The sequence below is a fragment of the Nipponia nippon genome, unplaced genomic scaffold (assembly GCF_047370975.1).
Source record: "Nipponia nippon isolate SJK-2023a ecotype South Korea unplaced genomic scaffold, ASM4737097v1 scaffold_9, whole genome shotgun sequence".
NCBI lineage: Eukaryota > Metazoa > Chordata > Aves > Pelecaniformes > Threskiornithidae > Nipponia > Nipponia nippon.
In genome coordinates, this window is record NW_028262413.1 from 9,322,179 (window position 1) to 9,342,380 (window position 20,202).

General features: G+C 36.8%; 1 protein-coding gene across 1 annotated transcript in view; it reads right to left on the minus strand.

The window, feature by feature from the left end:
* Nucleotides 1–20,202, minus strand: part of SUCLG2 (succinate-CoA ligase GDP-forming subunit beta) — a 132,563-nt gene that overhangs the window by 99,192 nt on the left and 13,169 nt on the right. The window contains exon 2 of the mRNA XM_087744172.1: nt 6,887–7,028. Within this exon, the coding sequence (XP_087600298.1) occupies nt 6,887–7,028 (142 nt within the window). The remainder of the gene's footprint in view (nt 1–6,886; nt 7,029–20,202) is intronic.

Below are 20,202 nucleotides of genomic sequence, written 5' to 3' on the forward strand. Positions count from 1 at the left end.
TTCTTAGCATGAAACCCAGAGGAAGGAGGGCAGCAAGGGTGAGGGAGAACAAGCAGGAATTACAAGATTCAAAACCAACCAGAGAAAACACGTACACAAAGAGAAGAAAGCAGTAGTATTTTAGGGCTCGTGTCTAGAGAGAAAGGTTCTGCTACACAGCAGTGCAAACAGCCATTGTGTATGAAATCCTCAAATGGAAACCTTAATTCCACCTTAATTGTGCCTTTGTATGGTTTAGCTTCCAAGACAGATTAAGTTAAAGCACCTAAAGGCAATTTGAGAGCAAATGAAGAATGTCCATAAAAAGAGCGCCTATCGAATAAGTACTATACTCCAGCTTTGCACTATAGCTATATCACAGCAAATTCACCACGACTTTCTAACAAAATCCTTAGTAAGGCAGGTTTCAGAGAATACAACCCTTTAACACCTTTCCTAACTCCTCTGATTCTCTATGACTGATTTTTTCATCTAGTAGATGGGGTAAATAACTTAGATCACTGACATACTGATTATTAAGCCTCCCACAAAAAAAATTACTTTACATAACAGTAATGTACGAGGTATTGCCTTCTTAACTTTTACTCTATTATTTTCATCATTTTCAGACATGAGTGAGATTTTAAAAATTCTTGGCAGAACAATTAAATTTGGAAATTTTTTCCAAAAATCAAACCATTTCAAAGTGGACAAATATAAAAAAAAATATTATTCAAACTGTTAGCAATCATTATTTGTTTTCTGATCGTACACAGAAACATTAATTTCTATGACCGCTATGTCAAGTAAATGGTGGTCTAAGCAAAGCACTTCAGCAAGCAAAAAACAAGGATGCACACAAACAGACAGTGGCTTTTAACAGTACACAACTGCTACATATGTGTTATAAGTAGGGTAAGATGTAACAGACTGTTCAGCACAAAAAAGGAAGAGACTTTTCTCAATCACAACACATAAGATGGAAGATGGCATTAGGAAGAAACAAGAGAGAATGGATACAGTGAGGAAAGAGCTCCAAGAAAGAATAGGAAATTGGACAAGAGACAGAAAGAGATTAAAACCACAGACAATGGCAAATTTTGTGGAGCTTTGAAATGGATGCATTCAAGAGGTGCCTATGAGGACTGGGAGTGACAGAGTATTAACAGGTATTTCCTATTATTGAGAAGTTGCAGGAAAATGCAGATTCCCTCTAGTCTGAGATTTCACCACTCAGACAAGGCAAAAATCCATTAACTGAAAACCTGCTAAACAGAACAGAGAAATACTCATGCTCAATAATGCTGAATGTGGTCCAAAGGCAGCTCATCCACCACTAGTTTTCTATTAAATTTAAAAGGTTGTTTTCTAAATACTTACCCATTTGAGAATAGAATCATATTAGTCAATAACTTAGAGCATTATTTTGCCTGAAAGGATAGTTTCAGAAAGCCATAATTTAAGTATGAAGAACTTTCATAAAAGCTGTCAGAGAAAATAAGAGGACTTATGGGAGAGCTGATCCTTAACAGCGAGCAAGTTCTTTGTGTACAGCTCCATGGAACGCTATTTCAGCAACGCGTGATGTTCAACATATGCAGAGAAGCATAATCCAAGGGGCTCTAAAAAATAACTAGTTATAACCACTAAGTACCATAGGGGTTTTTTGAGAAATAACTCATTATGCACAGGTGAAAAATTATTACTACACAGTGACCCATACAATGCAAAGAAACATGGAAATCACAGAAATGCTGGAAGAGGCAATTCCTCTCCTACCTATCCCGATAGAGAGAAGAAGAAACGGAATTAAACCCTGTAAGCAAAGCACATGATGACAGTAAAAAAAGATCAGCTAAGCAGCCAACAAACTCAAAGATTGGGAAGTAAATTAAGTTACTTAAAGATAACTTTAACAACAGAGAGATGGTCTGTACAGGATACTCATAGAAAAGCTCTTACTGGTGTAACAAAAAAGAACCTAAATTGACATTTCTAATATCCTCAGAAAAGTCAGGTTCAAGGATCTTTTTCATTTTTCCTACCATAAAAGCTTAGATTAAATGGAGACAGCACTATCACCAACAATTTGTTCATAATCTATACAAAAAAGGACATTACCAAGCCAAAAAATAAGATTTTTGATTCCTTCTAAACATATGTTGCTTTCAAGTGGTTTTCCCAACTTGCATTGGAGAGATGAACTTTCAGATAAGGAATCTAAAACAGCGTCTAAAAATGCAGCCTTCCATCTAAATTAAACATAGCCAAGGGAAAAAAGCCAGCAGGCTTAGATAGGAAGGAGACTGGTGATCACATGACTGAGAACGCTTTCAACATTCTAAAAAATGGTGAATAATAGGTGACAGGTAAATGACCTCATGGAAAGAAGCTTCAATAAACCTCTTCTGTTCTTTATAAAATACATGTTTACCTCTCCAGCCTGATATAAAAAGCATGCCTTTAGTCCAAAGCTGAATTTTATGAGTTCCCTCATGCATAAAGCAATAGAAATAGGATATGCAGAGACTATATTTTGTTACATATTTTTTAAAGAAGGGTGAATAAAGTCTTGCACTCAATTCAATTGCATTTCTCTGTGATAGAGCTTGAACACCGCACCCGACTGATTCCTAAATGTAATGAAACACTTGGAAGTGGCAACGGACAGCACTCTATCGCTTTTGTTAAAAATCAGAAAAAGAAATGCATGCCAAGCTTCCAGCATCCATTTAGGATTGTCAGCATTTTCAACCACCTCTATGTTCTCTACTGATTCAAAGAGCCAACTGACAGTACATCGTAACACCCTCCAGCATAATTATAATCCCTCTCAGCTTTGTCCACCTACTAATTTAAAATGATCATTCCCTTAACTTCTCCATCAGGCAGAACGTGAAGAACAGTGCACGAGCTGAAGCAGACTTAAGGGCCTCCGGTGGGAAAGGCTAAAGAAAATGATGGACCCTGAAACGATGCACAGTGCATCTGCCCAACAGAAGCAATGAAAATGCGCACACCCTAATAGTCTGGGTATATATATGCATATATAAGGATTTTTTTCCTTATATTGGTACTACAGTATGAGGAAAAGAAATAGCAAGAAAGGAAATGCCTTCTCTGGCTAAACAAGCCCTTAATGTACCACTGCATTGAGTGAGAATCAGATCAGAAGACTTGCGAGTTAATGCAGGAACAACCAGATGATCTTACATTTCAGACAAAAACTCAGCTCCCAAATTTCACTTTGTTCTGTTAAACAGCTGCACTAGAAGTGTAAGAACTTGTTTACAAGCTGTGTTTCTTTGGATGGCAGATCAAGCAATGCCATACTGTTGTAGCAAAACAGCACCTCTTTTTCTTTCCTCTCTTGAAAACCTAGGAATTTTAACATGAAACACAAAACCATTTGTGACTGCCTATCTTGGTATTCTGTAAATATCACCTTCTCTACAAGGGTTACACCTAAAAATTGCTTAGCACGTAAAAGGCAATGAATTCCTCGGGGCCTAATTCTGTATTCCTTATTGTGTACAACTTCTTTTGAAGTCAATATTAGTGATGTCATTTTAATTTTCTTCACATCTGCCTTTCTTATCTTAGAAGAAAAAAACGCAATCCTTTAATTCCATTAAAAATTCCTTGTAGACTGCCTTTTGTGCTGTTGGTAAGTTTTGAAAATCTTTCTGAGAAAATTAATATTCAGTGTATTCAGTGTACGTATTAATAAAAATTGAGAGAGCAACAGAGGAAATGAGCAAACTATAACAAAACCACTGATACTGGATAAAGGCAAACCCTTTCAAGAACACATGCATTAACACCTTCCTGACAAGTGAAGACAGCAGCAAAAATGATCTAATTCTATCTCTTTCCATTGCATCAACAGGAGATCCAACAATAGCCCAACTGGTGACCATAGGCACTGCAGCAGTACAGACAGCTCTGCTGAGCCTCTAGTACTTCGAGAAATTGTGAAATTAATTTCTGAATACCACACTTTGTAAAGACTTCCATGTCAGGAATTTCTGTCCCTTTATCTGTACGCCTTTATCACACACACAGACCCGTGTGAGTGATGTAATGCTATAAGATTATAAAGGAAAATAATTTTCTCCTGTATTTGTGATGACAGGTCTATAAAAAGAACCTCCTTTCACAAGAAAAATATTGAACCTTTGACTTTCAAGTTTGATAACTTTAGGCTGTTTTTATCTTAAAAATACATTGGCAAGCATCCTTTCTTGCTTGCAGAAGCCAAAGTTAAGGATAGCTGCAATGTGGCATACAGTACCTAAAACACCAGATTTTTGAGCAGGACTTGGCAGGGATGATCAGCCTCTCCTTTCACCGTCTCTTACTGCAGAACGCCTATCTATCAAGAAGATCCCAAAGCTGCCTCCACTGGTTATTTTATTTTGGAATATTTTGTGCCTCCTGTAGGCTGAAGTTTTTTGTTTCGCCCATAACTTTTTACTTTGTGTGTCTGCATATTCAGAAGATGGCAGCCCATATCAAATTTTGCAGATAAACCTGAGTGACATAGATACTACTAGTCCAAAGGATCATAAAGAAGATAAATCTGATGAAATCCTGGAACAACAATGATCATAGTAGCAAAACTTGTCTTCTTGATGCTTAGTTTTCAAAGTCCGTGTCAGAAGTACAATGACAGCACACTAGCAGAACGATTACGAGGATGTTGTTAATTATCTAGTGGATCAATGGAGTGTCAATCACTTCAACATGAAATAGCTTCCACACTATAAACCACAATTCTTTAATGCCCAGTAATGCAGCATGGCTGAATGCAATTACATAAAATGAAGAAAGGTACCACTGACCTATAATTTTTGAAGTGTTAACAAGCCAAGCCAGTTAAAATACATACAATTTACCTGATAAAGTTTGATTAGCAATTAATTTTTGGTTTTAGATTTTACTTTTGATTATTTAAATTCCAACAGTTCAGTTGTTTTTATAGACCAATATTTCTGTGATTTGCAAAGCAAGCAAGCTACAGAGGGTATTTAAAGTAAATCTGGCATCATAAAACAGAAAAGGTTCACTGCCTTTAATGGAGTAATTTATTTCTCCAAATAGTTATAAAGATCAAGACTAGTAATAGTTATTGGATAGACCAATCCATTTATGAGTTCAATCATGAAGAGGAGAGTTTAACTGCTGTAAGATCTGTGAAAAGCTGCCACAGCTTCAGTTAGCATTTCTTGATTTTCTCAGACATCCAGATATGAGGAAACCCTCCAATTTCATGAGCTTTGCTTTGTGTCAGCATTTTTCATTTTGCACTGACAAATGACCATAACAGTTGCATTTAATGTTTTTGTTTCAAATATATTGTCAAATATACTGGTTGTCATAAGAAGGTTTTGATTACTGAAAAATTTATCACCTTAATAAAGTTATAGAGATTTAGCAAGCCGTTATGCTAATCCTATTCAACTACTTGAGGTCTGATGAAATCTTTGATATGCGTAAGTCGTGTTAATTTACTTTCCAGTGTGCAAAACTGAAACACAGTTAACTGGCTTGTGCATTATGTAAAACATAAAACAAAAAACCTTCCTGTTACTACACAAGTAGACTACAATAATGTCTGTCCTCTAGCATTTTGACGTATGATAAATTAACAAAAACTAAATGAAAAAACTATGCAAACTACTATTAACTTTAAAAATTAGAAAACTTCTTTCAGAGTTAGAATCGGGCGACAAACCTGCCTGAACGCATTTTCTTTTGAGAGAAAGGGTATTACATAAATTCATGTCTGACCCACATTATCATCTTAAGTTCACCACACGAAAATGAAGATGTTGTCAGAGAACCAAAATGAAGTTCCAGAAGCATGGTCTTCACTCCCAGCCACTGTCAAGTCCTTTTGTGATTGTAGGTAACTCAACTCCCCTCTTCTTTTCTCTCCACATGGACAAACATACATGTGAACAAATATACATGTGTATAATTCTCTCATACATATTTTATTTCTTCATAGAATCCTAGAACAGTTGAGGTTGCAAGGACCTCTGGAGATCGTCTAGTTCAACCCACCAGCTCAAAGCAGGGTCAGCTAAAGCAGACTGTGTTCAACTGGGTTCTGAATATCTTTTAAAACGGAGAGTCCACAACTTTTTTCTTCCTTTGCTTTTTAATAGAGCAAATTTTTGTTTGAAAACAACTTTTTACACAGTTCATTTACTTAAAGTAAACTTAAAGTAAATGAACTTGTGTACTTAAAGGGGAGCTACAAAGAAGATGGAAACTCCCTTTTTACAAGGAGTCACATGGTGAGGACAAGGGGTAATGGGTACAAGTTACTCCCAGGGAGATTCCAATTGGACACGAGAGGTAAATTTTTCACAATGAGAACAGTCAATCATTGGAATAATCTCCCCAGGGAAGTGGTTGACTCTGCTATGCTGAACACATTTAAGACTCAGCTGGACAGGGTGCTGGGCCATCTCACCTAGATTGTGCTAAAAAGGTTGGACCAGATGATCCTTGAGGTCCCTTCCAACCTGGTATTCTATGATTCTATGATACTTCAGTTCCTTAAATTAGATCAAGTATACAGCAACAAATAATTTTCCTCAGCAACCATTCATGATGTTATTCTGAATTCTGAGTTATTCAAAATTACATAAATAATGTTAAAGACTTCATATTACATGCTGCATACAAAACATTTTAGAAATAAAGTCTAAAGAAATATTGCTGTTACAAACTGTTGTTCACATATCAAATTAAGCATACATTTATCATCTGGAAAATATATCAAACCTTTTCAATAAGCATCAATTTGAAGATTGTGTACAACTTATTAGAAAGCAATTTATTTTCCAAATTGCTATCTGGTGAAGCAGATTCCTCCCATTATCAGTCAACTTACTTAGTCTCTGAGCAGCCTCCAGGGCATCATTTGCAGAATCAGCTACAAAGAATCTCTGAACTGTAACCCCATGGTCTGCCATTAGTTTTTTACTTTGGTACTCCTGCAGGTTCAGCCATCGTCTAGGGGTTAATTGAACAGCCTAGAAAAACGAGAGGGGAAAATAACATAATGCTCATTAAGAACAGTTCACGAGACAGCCAACTGAGCTCTTCAGCCTTATGGTTATCTCAAACCAGCAGTTAAACAACACTGTTTCAGAGAAAAGTTAAAATACATATTGATTTACCGACCTGCCTTTTCTTAACATTTGTTCATTCAAAGTACTCTGAAAGCTACAGATATTTTTTAAAAGCTACACAAGGCTCACTGGGTGATCTTGGCTAGACAAAATGTCTTGCATTTAATATCAACGCAGATTGGCAAACTTGGCTTGAACTCTAAAGTCTATTTATGCTTTTATGTTATCCTGTACTATAAAAATATTAACAGACTGTTACCTTAAAACAAAATCATTGTTTCATATTAAATATTCTTATTTACACTAAATGTTACATAATTCTTCCCTATAAAATTATTTCTACTGATTCTGTGCATTTATTGCAGAACATCTGAGAAGAAAAACAACTGAAATGGAATTAGCATCATCTTGTAGGAAACTATATACTAATATAAGTATTTTCAGTGGTCTGTTATCTGCGCTTAGTTGGTTGCCCTTCTAAATATGTTTTGTTGAGGATGCTAGCACAAACACATCAACCACGCAAGGATGACGACAGCTGGAGAAGAATTTACCTTCCATTCTCAACATGCCAGTTTAGATGCTTGTGTGTGCATATATCTATCATAGATACAAAGATATGGCAACATTACACACACACACGCACGCAAAGACATCACATTTGCTTGTCTTGGCAGTAAACATTAAGTATAGATACTGTAAAAGTCCTAGGATCATTACTGAATGATTTTTTTAAGAAAGGACACATTCTACACGCAGGATAAATTGTTACAGACAAAAGCAATAATCAAGGAGCTGTCACTGACTCCTGGCAATGGTAGAATGGCAAAGGCAGCACTGACTCCTGGCAATGGTATAATCCCATTTTGTGCCAGCAAAAGATGCTTTACCCACATGGAGAGACGAACTGTTGTCCTACTGGCAGACAGCCCACAATCAATTCCTGGTTTCTCCTGAACTAAGGAGCACAGTATGCAAGCTAGCACTATATATTTAGATATGTTAGACAAAGAGGATTATTTACTATACTAATACTTTGATCTCTAACAGCATGATAAAAAATATTCTCCTAATGCAACTTTATACTGAAAACAAAAAACCTCCATGCTAAAGTCTTTCAATAATACATACACTTTTCACAATACTAGAATTTTAAATGCTGCGTGGTATCAAAAGAAAACCTCCGTCTGTTCCTACTTGCTTTGAAACATAGCACAAAAGACTGATGCATAAAGAAAATACAAAAGCTATCTTTCACAGTATATAACCACGTTTTCTGTAAAAGTGACTCCCACAGAACTTAAACAGTTACAAATAGCTCTGAGTGACACATTTTAAATGCTTTTAACCATAACCTGGTTAACATATTTTAGAGGAATAAAATGACATATTGTCAGTATGCTCTATGGCTATCTCTAATTCTAGGCAATATACAGGCACCTCAGTATGTTTTATACTCCTCCATGTTACTCAGAGACAACATGTTATTATATTTGTGCAATGCCTTCAAATGTAGGGTCAAAATCTAAAGTCACTTTCATAATTGTTAACATTTAATTCATTCTCCTATTGTAAGATCTCTGTTAGGCTCTAACAGCTATTACTTCATGATCATTTCCACAAAGGTATTAACACTAATAGCCAAAAGGGACCCTGAAGGTCAATTCTAGCCTCATATAAAAACAGGCCAGAGAATTTCAACCAAAAGCTGATGCTACAAGCCCATAGTTTCTATCAAACTACAGAACAACTTTTAACGTGACTGGAGAAAATACCAGTTTTAACCCTGACAATCATTAACCTTCTGTTTTTCATTGTTTCTCTAAAGACCACCTCATAACAACAATATCATTATTATTATTATTATTTTTAGGACTTCAGAATACATGATTACTGATGCATGCATATAATCCATACATAGACACACACATGCACACTTTAGAGAAGCATCACCTGAACCTGCACAGGCAGCCAGGAGTCTACTAACATGTTATTTAACCACTACCATAAGACTAAAACACATTTCCAAAGGACCCCCCTTTCAGCTGTAAGCAGCAGCAAAAGAAAGAACATCCCAGCAGCGATCAGAAGCCGACCGCATTTGCAGAGGGAGGGAGGGGAGGAAGGACGAAAAATCAATATACATCTCCATCCTACTAACTGGCTTTCAGCCATTCTGCTCTAGTTTAAAGTTTTATCTGATGCGTGCACTCCCTCCTCAATGCCCGGAGCTACAGCGGGAGAACATCTACAAAGACATTTCTCAATCCATTTCTCGTGAGCAACAAGGAATTTACCAATCTGACTTCCAGGATTCAGAAAAATAAGCTCACACCTTTAGTTAAAGTGGATTGACTTATACCAAAATAAACAAAATCAATTCTAATTTAAATCTGAAAGGAAGACACCTTGATTTAAACAATCAATTATACTCAAATTCTGTACCTGTACTTCCCAGCTCCTTAGCTGGAAGTTGATTTCAAAGAATCATAGAATCGTTAAGGTTGGAAAAGACCCTTAAGATCATCAAGTCCAACCATTAACCCAGCACTACCAAGTCCACCACTAAACCATGTCCTCAAGCACCACGTCTACCCGTCTTTTAAATACCTCCAGGGATGGAGACTCAACCACTTCCCTGGGCAGCCTGTTCCAGGGCCTGACTACCCTTTCCGTGAAGAAGTTTTTCCTAATATCCAATCTAAACTTCCCCTGGCGCATCTTGAGGCCGTTTCCTCTCATCCTATCACTTTTTGCTAGGGAGAAGAGACCGACCCCCACCTCGCTACAGCCTCCTTTCAGGTAGTTGTAGAGAACGATAATGTCTCCCCTCAGCCTCCTTTTTTCCAGGCTAAACAACCCCAGCTCCCTCAGCCCCTCCTCATAAGACTTGTGCTCCAGACCCTTCACCAACTTCGGTGCCCTCCTCTGGCCACGCTCCAGCACCTCAATGTCCTTCTTGTAGTGAGGGGCCCAAAACTGAACACAGTACTCGAGGTGCTGCCTCATCAGTGCCCAGTACGGGGGCACTATCACCTCCCTGGTCCTGCTGGCCACACTATTCCTGATACAAGCCAGGATGCCATTGGCCTTCTTGGCCACCTGAGCACACTGCTGGCTCATGTTCAGGTGGCTGTCGACCAACACCCCCAGGTCCTTTTCTGCCAGGCAGCTCTCCAGCCATACCTCCCCCAGCCTGTAGTGTTGCATGGGGTTGTTGTGACCCAAGTGCAGGACCCGGCACTGAGCCTTGTTGAACCTCATATAGTTGGCCCCAGCCCATGGATCCAGCCTGTGCAGGTCCCTCTGTAGGGCCTTCCTACCATCCAGCAGATCGACACTTCCACCCAAAAAATTTGAAACAAAGGGTATGTCTGTGCTAAGTTTGACAGCAATTTTTGCTCATCTGTTATATATTTATAAATCTTACAGACACAGTTCTTTATTTTTATATTATATAATCTTGTATTTACTAGGAGCCAAAAGATTTTTGAGACACATGTCAAGCTGATCTTGGATAGAATTAAATAAATACAGAAAAAACAATGTTAAAGTTGCTCTATTAAATAAAAAGCTGAGTTAAAAGTTTTACTAAGGATTTCTCTTATACATAAGTATGTTTACTTATAATTTATTTTTCTCTCATGCTTAAGCCTGTTTATTTACAACTAACTGTTTTTTATAAAAAATTTCTACAGCTCAGTAATACAGCTGATAAAATTGGTCACTCAGTTTATAAATTAAGAACAGGTCTTCAAAACAGTTTTTATTCATTATTTAGAACAATAAATCAGTTTCACATCTATGTGTTACTAAGCTGATCTAAATCAAATAATCAAAAAGGAAAATATTCAAACAATCTTATTCCAGGGCAGACTTTTGCTGCTGTTGCCTGACAAAAATCTCTTTCAGCACAACTTGTTTTCAAATTTTCTGTTTGGGTAGAAATTAAGTAGCTAAGCAATGCAGCACAGTGTGTCAACCGACATCTCCACTGTTAGTTCAAACTAGCAAGGTTTAAGCAATAAAATCTTTTAAGGACTTTAATATGGACTGCAAAGGGCCATCACCTAATAAAGGCCACCAGTGATAACTCACAACATGTGACAGATGGGGAGCAGAGACAACAACAAGAAAAGCAGCCAAAGCTCTGTTTGTTTTATGAAGAAAGGTTTTCTCCAGTGCCACCCATCTGCTGTGCCTCACTCCAGTGTTAACGCAGCTCCAGCCTAGTTAACGAATAAAGCAAGCCTAACAGCTCCAATGGGAACCAGCAATAAGATCTGCTCCCAACCACCCTCTTGGCATGTTACAAAAGCTTTTGGTATGTATCAGTTTTACAACTTGAAAATATAACTCAAAACATTCCACGGGGATACTCCAAATCATTGCTGAGATATTAAAAATCATATTACATGTACATACAGTGCAGATATACATAAGCATATGGACATAGGTCTGTTCTTATAAAAATTAAGCAATTAATATTAAGAGATTATGAGAATATTTCCTTCATAAATTATGAACCAGACAGGTCTGAGGAACACAGATAGGAAATAGGAGAATAACTCATTTGAAAGAATGTCAAAGTGGTCCTAAGGGTGATGAAACAAAGATCTGGCCAAGAACTGTTGGTACAGAAAAGCAAAGCCTACAAACTTAGGGTTAGTAAGTACATACATTTTTTTTCCTCTCCTATATTATATGATTCTAAGAGAGACCATCTTACTGAGTGCCAACTGAAGACTTTCAATCAAGACTTTCCACAGAAGACAAACTCCTGGTTGTGAATGAGCTACTCACTGAAATTAATTAGTACAGCCTACCCCTGTATACAGGAGTACAATATATTTAAGAAACAAACTGTGACAAAATCTGTATTAGAAGCTCTGAAGAGCAAGTAACATGAAAAACTTGCTTTAAAGCACTTGCAATATACGCACCATACGTCTTGAGAAGAGCAGGCAAAATAAAGCAGTTATAAGAGATAAAATAAAGCAAAATCTTTGAATCTGTGAAGATGACTACTCTTTCAAGACCATCTTGAAAAATCAAAACAGTTGCAAACATATGCATTTTAGGCTTAAGGCACAAAAACCAAAGTGACCATGAGGTGTTAGAAATGTGAGCAAACAGATGATTCCCTGAACTAATTCCCAACTCAAAGATGTTTTGGTTGCAATAAATATGTATCTGAACGACTTAAAAGGGACAGCAATGAAAAGAATCAGTTAGTACAAGAATCTTGAAAAATCCTCGCCAGGTGAAGTTCCCAGCGCTTCCGAATACATTTATATCAAGCATTCACAAGAACTTCAGATGGGTTTCAAATAGCTTAAGTTTCTTGGGCATCATAAATTTCCACACATCCTACAGATAAATATACACCTGAGACTGACGGTAACAGTGCTACCACACAAAGGTACAGCCTTAAGACAGCCTAGACAAAGAGTCTACCAAGTTTTGAAAGAAACCTATTTCCCATACCCAGTCTTCTATAGGCAGCCATAATCCATTCCTTCCCCCGAGACTTATTAGGAGGAGGACACTTTAACACGGCACAGAATACAACTCCAGTGTCACACGCCTTTGTTATTATTTATTTTCCCACTCTGCAGCTCTACTCCTGTCAACAATTTAATTGCTCTCAGCAACATTAAACAGCATGGCTACATTCAAAAATGCAGTCCTGTCTCTCATGAAAGACAGACTGAAGAATTAGGTTGTAAATTACCATCAGAAAAATAACTTCCATCTGACAGGGGGCGGGGAGAAGCAAGTAAAAGGGAAACTAAAGCACAGGAAAGCAGAGGCTACCTTTTAAGAATTTCTGTTCATTATTGATTCTTGCCACCTTCTATTCCCAGCTTATTCCCTGCTTGAATACTTTTCTCTCCTCTTCCCACATACTAGTCAGAAAACCAAACTGGAAAACACCGTACATCTCTCAGATCTTTCCATGTGGCTTTGTCTACAGTTGAAACACAGTACGTTCCAACAGTTTAAGATATATCTGTGTTTCATCTGTTTCTTTATTGCAAGCTTGCACTGGAGTACAAGGAGTACATTCCGTCACGCCAGCCTGTGAAGAAAAGACTAGAAATAGTACGCGGACTTTAGTAAAACCTGACTCCCTATGCAACATCTTATGTTTTATCTTCATAAGATGACAGACAGGAACTGTTATCCTTAAGACATTTTTGCTAGCAACAAATAAAGTTTTAAACCATCTTACTAAACTTACACATTCTCATTACTGTAAATACACCTTAACCTTGGATATTAACTTCTGTCAAGCTCTGAACAGCCCAAAGAAGGGTTGTAGGTTTGAATACATCTTTCTAAATCTTTTTTTAGTGGCATTTTACTTCTTAGCATGTTAGCTACGGTTTCTGTAACAAAGAAAAACTTAAAATCACTCCAGTGAGCTTAACTGAAAATCCAGACAATACATTTTCATGGTATGGAATAAAGAGAAAAATCAAACTAAAGGATTTAGTCTTCTGAAAGCAAGTTCTTATTGAAAGGCTAAAATAAATATAATTCATGACTCTACTGAAGACTTCCAACAGACCTTATATTACTACAAGAAAAACAAAAGCTTTCATATGAGCTCTTTATGTGTGTTGTGTATCGATATACACATTGTAGATGGAAAGTAGCTCTTGTTTGAGATTCAGATACACCAGATAAGTTAAAAGGGTGTTTTTTTTCTTTACTTTAAACCACAAATAAGCTTTAAGAATATATCAGTTCATAAAACTAAGAAAAACATCACTAATAGCACACGTTTTTATATAATTTATTATTTAAAATAATAAAGTTTTAAAGAGGAATTAAATTCTTCCTAATAAGATATTTCTTAAGATTAAATTTCTAACATAAGTGCTTATCAAAGAGATTAATATACTTAAATATGACTCTATTGCAACTGATAACGTCTCCTTAGAGCCTGACAACAGCATCAAAAAATCCCAAAACACAAGTAAATGAAACTCAACTGAACAGTAACATGAAGTGAGATGAAGGCAGAATTATTTAATCAATTACAAGTCTCACACTGGATTCTCTCCTGCCTGCTAGAATTATGTGGCATTTTCCAAAAGCACAAAGAATTCCTATGGTTGGGGTTCACCTCTAATGTCCCTTTCCCTTCTCCAATCTCCAAAACCAAGATTTTTGTTGCCAATCAGAATCACACTAATATGGACCAAAGGTCTACAGACAGGTGAGGATTTCAGAAAAGTACTGTTACTAGTAATTGCGCATTTTATTCTCAACAAGCCTTCTGTTCAAAGTTACTTCTTTATATACCTAGATACCATGTTTGGTGCAACTACGTATGTACAGTATCATTAAAATGAGTGGCATACGCATCAAGAAATCAAACGTTTCTTCTTGACCATCTTAACAAGGCCAGGTGTTGCATAACTGTATCAGTGGTTTATTGACTACTGCTAGAGAAAAAAAAAAATCAGTTGTTCACATAACCTGCATAATCTCTTATTTCCCACCTTTTTTTCTTCATTTGTTTTTTATATAAAAATGCTAAGGGCTCTACATGAATAACGTATTTGGAGAGTAGTTGCATTACATTCTTCCACCCCTCAATTTGCCAATTCTTGAGCTGTCCTATGGCAACAAAAAATAATTTGCATTATTTGAATAATACGGGCTAAATAAGAACAACATAGTTTAACAGGAGTGCAACTACAAATACATTTTATAGCAGGCATCAACTTCAAGATACATAAAAAAAGATTGAGAAAACATTGCAGCAAAGAGACTTCTTTGTCCTTTTATAGATATGCAGCATTAACTACTCTGATGTGCAACACCTTTCAGATGACCCAGGAGGTATCTTTTGAGTGCTCGCTTTTGAAAAAAGAAAACACACACACAAAACCAGGAGAAACCTCTCAAAGTATTTGCCAAGAAATTTGCAAACTGCATGTTAACTACCTCAGCAAAACTCTGCTCAGAAATAAATGTTCCATATAACCACAAAACAAGAGCAGCATCAGTAATGCAAGCTTCATCAAACTAGGCTACTGATTATTTCTTATCTGAGCCTATACGCTCAGTATAATGTTTTTTCACTCTTTGGCCTCCCTGGTAAAACCACTAAGGTTGACTCCAAGACTGACGATTTCACATAAATACTGCTGTCTAGCATGTATGTAACAGGTACCAAATAGCACTGGAGCAGGTAAGATAAGAAGACAAGGTAAGCAGATAAGCTTTGATAAATAAACAAGCAGAAAACACCACGATGAAATGCACACATGTTAAAAAAAAAAAAATCAGTGGCTTTTTGAAACCAAATCAGCTCATAGCAGAGCCTTACAAGTAGCTGTGTCAGGAGAACAAATGAAGTTTGTGACGGGAACATTTTTAGCCAGCAGTATTACCAACCGCTGTAGCTTTGCACTTACCCTTCAACTCAATTATAAAGGTACTACTACAAGATACCATTCATCCAATAAGCAAAATAAAAGTAAAATAATTTTTGAAAATAGCAACAAGGGCTGGAGAACAGCGTTTTCAGGCAGGTGCGATTACCTACCTGCAGAATTCTAACTGTTAAGCACGACATTTTCTTTAAACATGAATGAATCGCTTAACTCTCTTCTGTAAGAAGTATATGAAGAAATTGTTGAACCAAAGAACTGAAATGTCAAGACTGACAAACAACCAAAGAGTCAAATTATGATCTCTATTAAAACCGAGACCTTTTGGTCTTAAGAAAATTAATTTCAAAAATTTTTTTTTGCCATTTCATGCCTAATTCCATGTGGAACTACCTTGGCTAAGCATCCACAACTAATTATTTCAGCATATTGAGTTCAGTGATCATGTTTAGACAATTTCACTAAAAAAAACCTCTAACCTTAAATACTTATTTTCTCTTAGCAATCTCTTCAGGTCAAATCTGTACTTTTAGAAAATGCCAAATAATTTTAGCTAGGGGAAGAGAATCCAGTGATAATCAGCGCTATTAAAGAAAATAAAACCAACAACAACAAAACCACCACTAAGCAAATTTCTGGGATAATTGAACATCCCTTGACACAGCTATATAATTTGAGCAGCTCTACTGTTTACACTAACCTAGCTTAATGCATTTTATTGCACCACTATTAAAAGGAAGACACACTTCAGTGACATCCAACATTCCCTTTTCATTCATAGTATGAATAGAAGCCAGTATTAACATCATGAAACAGAGATGCATCTCTTAAAAGCACCTGACAGTAAAGCCAGTGAAATAAATGCATGCTACTTTCTTCCCCCTCTGCTGTTCCACGGAAGTAATGTAGCTGTAACTATGCTAATAGATCCTGTGCCAGTATAAAACAGCTCTACCAACGCAAATTATCTCTGCATGAATGCAGATTATATATCAAACACATATAGTATCAAGTTTTATAAATAGGGACTATATTGTAATGGTTATACTGGAAATAAGTCATTTGGGGAGAAAAACTGTGGTGTCTATGGGGAAGACTTTTAGATGCATCCTGTACCCAAAATAAAAAGGCAGCGCGTTCAGCGTATCTTTTCTAAAATAAAAGCATTTAATAAAAAGAAAAAAAAAAAAATCTATTTGCTTACCCAACACATTCTACAGCATTCCAGTTTATTCAATTTGTGCGCTGACCTGTAATACAATTCCAAGCGCATATGAAAGAAAACAGATACACAAAGATGACAGTAATGACAGCATACCATTCATCAATGTAAGAAATAAACCTTGATTATATTTATTGACACACAGCTACTGTAATTGACAAAGTTGTAGTAGAAGTTCCTAACAAAAAGGAACCATCAGAAATACAGCTACATGGCGTACCTTCATATAAACCACGTCAGGTACAGGTACATTTTATTAGGTCATATACTTGAAATATACCACATAAGCCACTGAAAAGAAACTAAACCACTTATTTCAGTTTGCTGGCAGTGCTGACGTAAAGAATAAGTATCCATATAGCTAGTCTAACAAGAAACAAAAATTTAGAAAAAAAGGCACTACACTAAACAGAAAAAGTTTATCACAAATGTAAGTCATAAAAAGCTAATGTACAGATATTACTAGACTTTGTTCTGTATGAAAGCAAGTATTTCAAGCACAAAAGAAAGAAAATAGAAAGACTCATGGTAAGAGTGATCAGCTATAAGGTCCGCCACGTTAAGTCAAACCATACATCTCCTCCTCTCCAAAGATGATTAATGCCACATACCTATGGGTATATTATGAACAACAGGACAGGAAATGTCCTTCCCAAGTAATGTCCTGCTGGCTACCACAAATGAATAATTTTAATCTTCCAAAGCAGGAGTTAACAGACCATCCTATTTAAAAGCTACAGAGGAAACATCTTCCATCAACATCCCAAATTGCTCACTTTAGATTGGATACGATATGGCAGTGAGGTCCCTTTGGTATCAGCACAGACCATCAGCTTCATCCAACACTGAGCATTTTGATCAAAGTCTCAATCTAGACTTCTGTGATATATTTATACAGGATAAACCTGATTCTGTGAACTAATTTAGGAAAAAGTCTTGAACACTTTCCTGACAAAAACAGAGTTTCCATACCTTTGTCCACAGCAGTTAGGATTTGCTTATTTCTTATAGTTTGTACCAAAATACTGTAAGCAATCTTGACCTTAAACGTCAGCATTTGACTTTACAATCTTCCACAGACACAACTGAAGACTTTTAAGAGTTAAGTTCCATTATTTATTCCTACAAATGAGAATTCATTTAAACTGAATTAAAACAAAGGCAACGCACAAACTCTAGTTAACAGTTATAGGCCTTTTAGTTCCAAATTTATTACTTAAAATACACCACACCAAATATCTTGAGCAGTAAAATGCAGTATGCCTCAGAGAAAGAAAGAAAGAAAGAATTCACACTTCCCAGTTCTTTAAAGGCTATGACATTTTGATCAATAAACTGTGGATGCAGTTTACTGTTTTATACTACTGAACCCTGCACTCACTTTTCAGAATGAGTGAGATCTGTCACTGAAATTGTTAAGGTTTATGTAACTCTCAACTTCAAATAAAATAAAATAAATTAAAAAAACCCATGAAATATGCCACTACATCGTTGTTTACTAAGGCTAGACAGCCTGTTCTGGTGGATAGTTATTACTATTCCTACCAGCTATATGACTCTTTGAAACAAAATGTCTATGTTAAATAACTAAATGATTCTTTTCACAGGTGCAAAAAAAAAAAAATAGAAAAACTGGGGGCTTGGTTATAAAAGGAGCACACAGTTAATATTATTATTAGGATTTCTACTGCTAAATTGTTTACAAAAATTAGAGACAGACAAACAGTTGAGAGGATGTCCAAGAGTTTGGAAAGCACAAGTTTTGTTTAAGTAAGCAAACTTTAACAATTTCAAAAGAGTGAAACAGGCAATCATTTCTGCTCAGAAGTCCACATTACTGAAAATCTAGTTGAGCGAGCAAATCTCGATAGCAAAGCCCAAAGTTAAATCCTAGTTTGGAAAATCTTTGCCCGGCATTGTCTTAATATTGTTTTTCAATTACTTAAATGAGCGTATTCAAAACTGAGCATTCTGTAGCCTCTGAAAACACTAATCCACCCTTAAGTCCTTTGAGGACATGGTTTAGTGGTGGACTTGGCAGTGATAGGTTAACAGTTGGACTCGATGATCTTAACGGTCTTTTCCAACCTTAACGATTCTATGATTAGACTGAAGGAGAAGTGTATCAGCTCAATCCATAGGCAGTTTAGTGACATTTAAATAGCACCACACTCAAGCAATTGACCAATTACTCACCGTGTGCTGCTGCAATCCAGAAGAACTAGTGCTGTGTTACACCTGTCTGCCTTATGCAGTTTTCCAACCAAAGCTGGCACCAGTTTAAACTTCACCACCACTCTCCCATATATTGCTGATGTACCCTCACACAGCTATATAGCCCCTCTACAGCCAAGTGCTTTGTATTACTTAAAACCAAGAAGCCAAGGTACTGGAAGAAGTCATTACTACAGGGCTGTGGTTTCCCATTTCTGCTCAGATGACCCGGAGGCAAGCTGCCACCACGGCTCCCCGGCAGCTCGCTCCTGCGCCCTCCCTCATGTTCCTGGAGCCTGAAGTGGAGCTAATCCAGCAGAAAGCTTCTGCTGCTGCCCACTTAGCTCCGTGACCCAACCCACCAGACAACCAGATGAAGACGAGATCCAGTGCAAGAGACACAGCAGCGATGCAGCGGTGAGGGCAGGAGCACCCTTTCTGACCACAGCCTGCCCTGACCCCAGGGTAACAGGGACATTAGACTGCACTGCCTGTTGCAAACCAAGCCTGGGAAGACAACATGAAAGTACATGCTAACAACTCAACTGCATGTTTCCTTCTGAAGCAATTACTCAAATTCACTGCAACTCATTGTAGAGAACAGTAATACTCCAGAAAGATATAGTTCAGAAGCCTACAGTTTGAAACAGTCAAAGGATTTTTATTTTTTTTATTACTATATTAGGTGTTTGTGTCACCATTTTAATTCTAGTTCATGCAATCAAAACAAGCACTTAGTTAAATCTTCCCCTGAAGACTTTCACATAGTTCAAGGAAAAGCCAATTTCTCTTGTCATGTTGCAAGGTTCTTTTAATAGAAGCCACTGCAAAACAGAGATAGGAAGGCAGGAATCACAGTGCATCACAGTAGGAAACACCGAGATGGTGATAAACATCAAAGAAATAAAGGGAAAAGCTTTCTTGAACTAGTAGCATGTCAATTTTAGAAAAGGAAGCTATTTTAACTGGAAAGCTAAAGAAGGTATATTTAGTCATATCATCCTTTTTAGTTAAGAGAAACTACTTTTCTTCCATTGCCAGGCAGCAGTGATTATTCTAATGCAACATAATAAAGCAAGGATATAAACTACAGATTACCTACCTATAGGTAACAAAGCATACTACAAACTAATAAATGCCAGTTGACATCACTTGTCTGTTGAGAAACAGGCAGTCACCAATTACTAACAGAATGAGAATTTGTTTAATGATTATGCTAATTTACTGA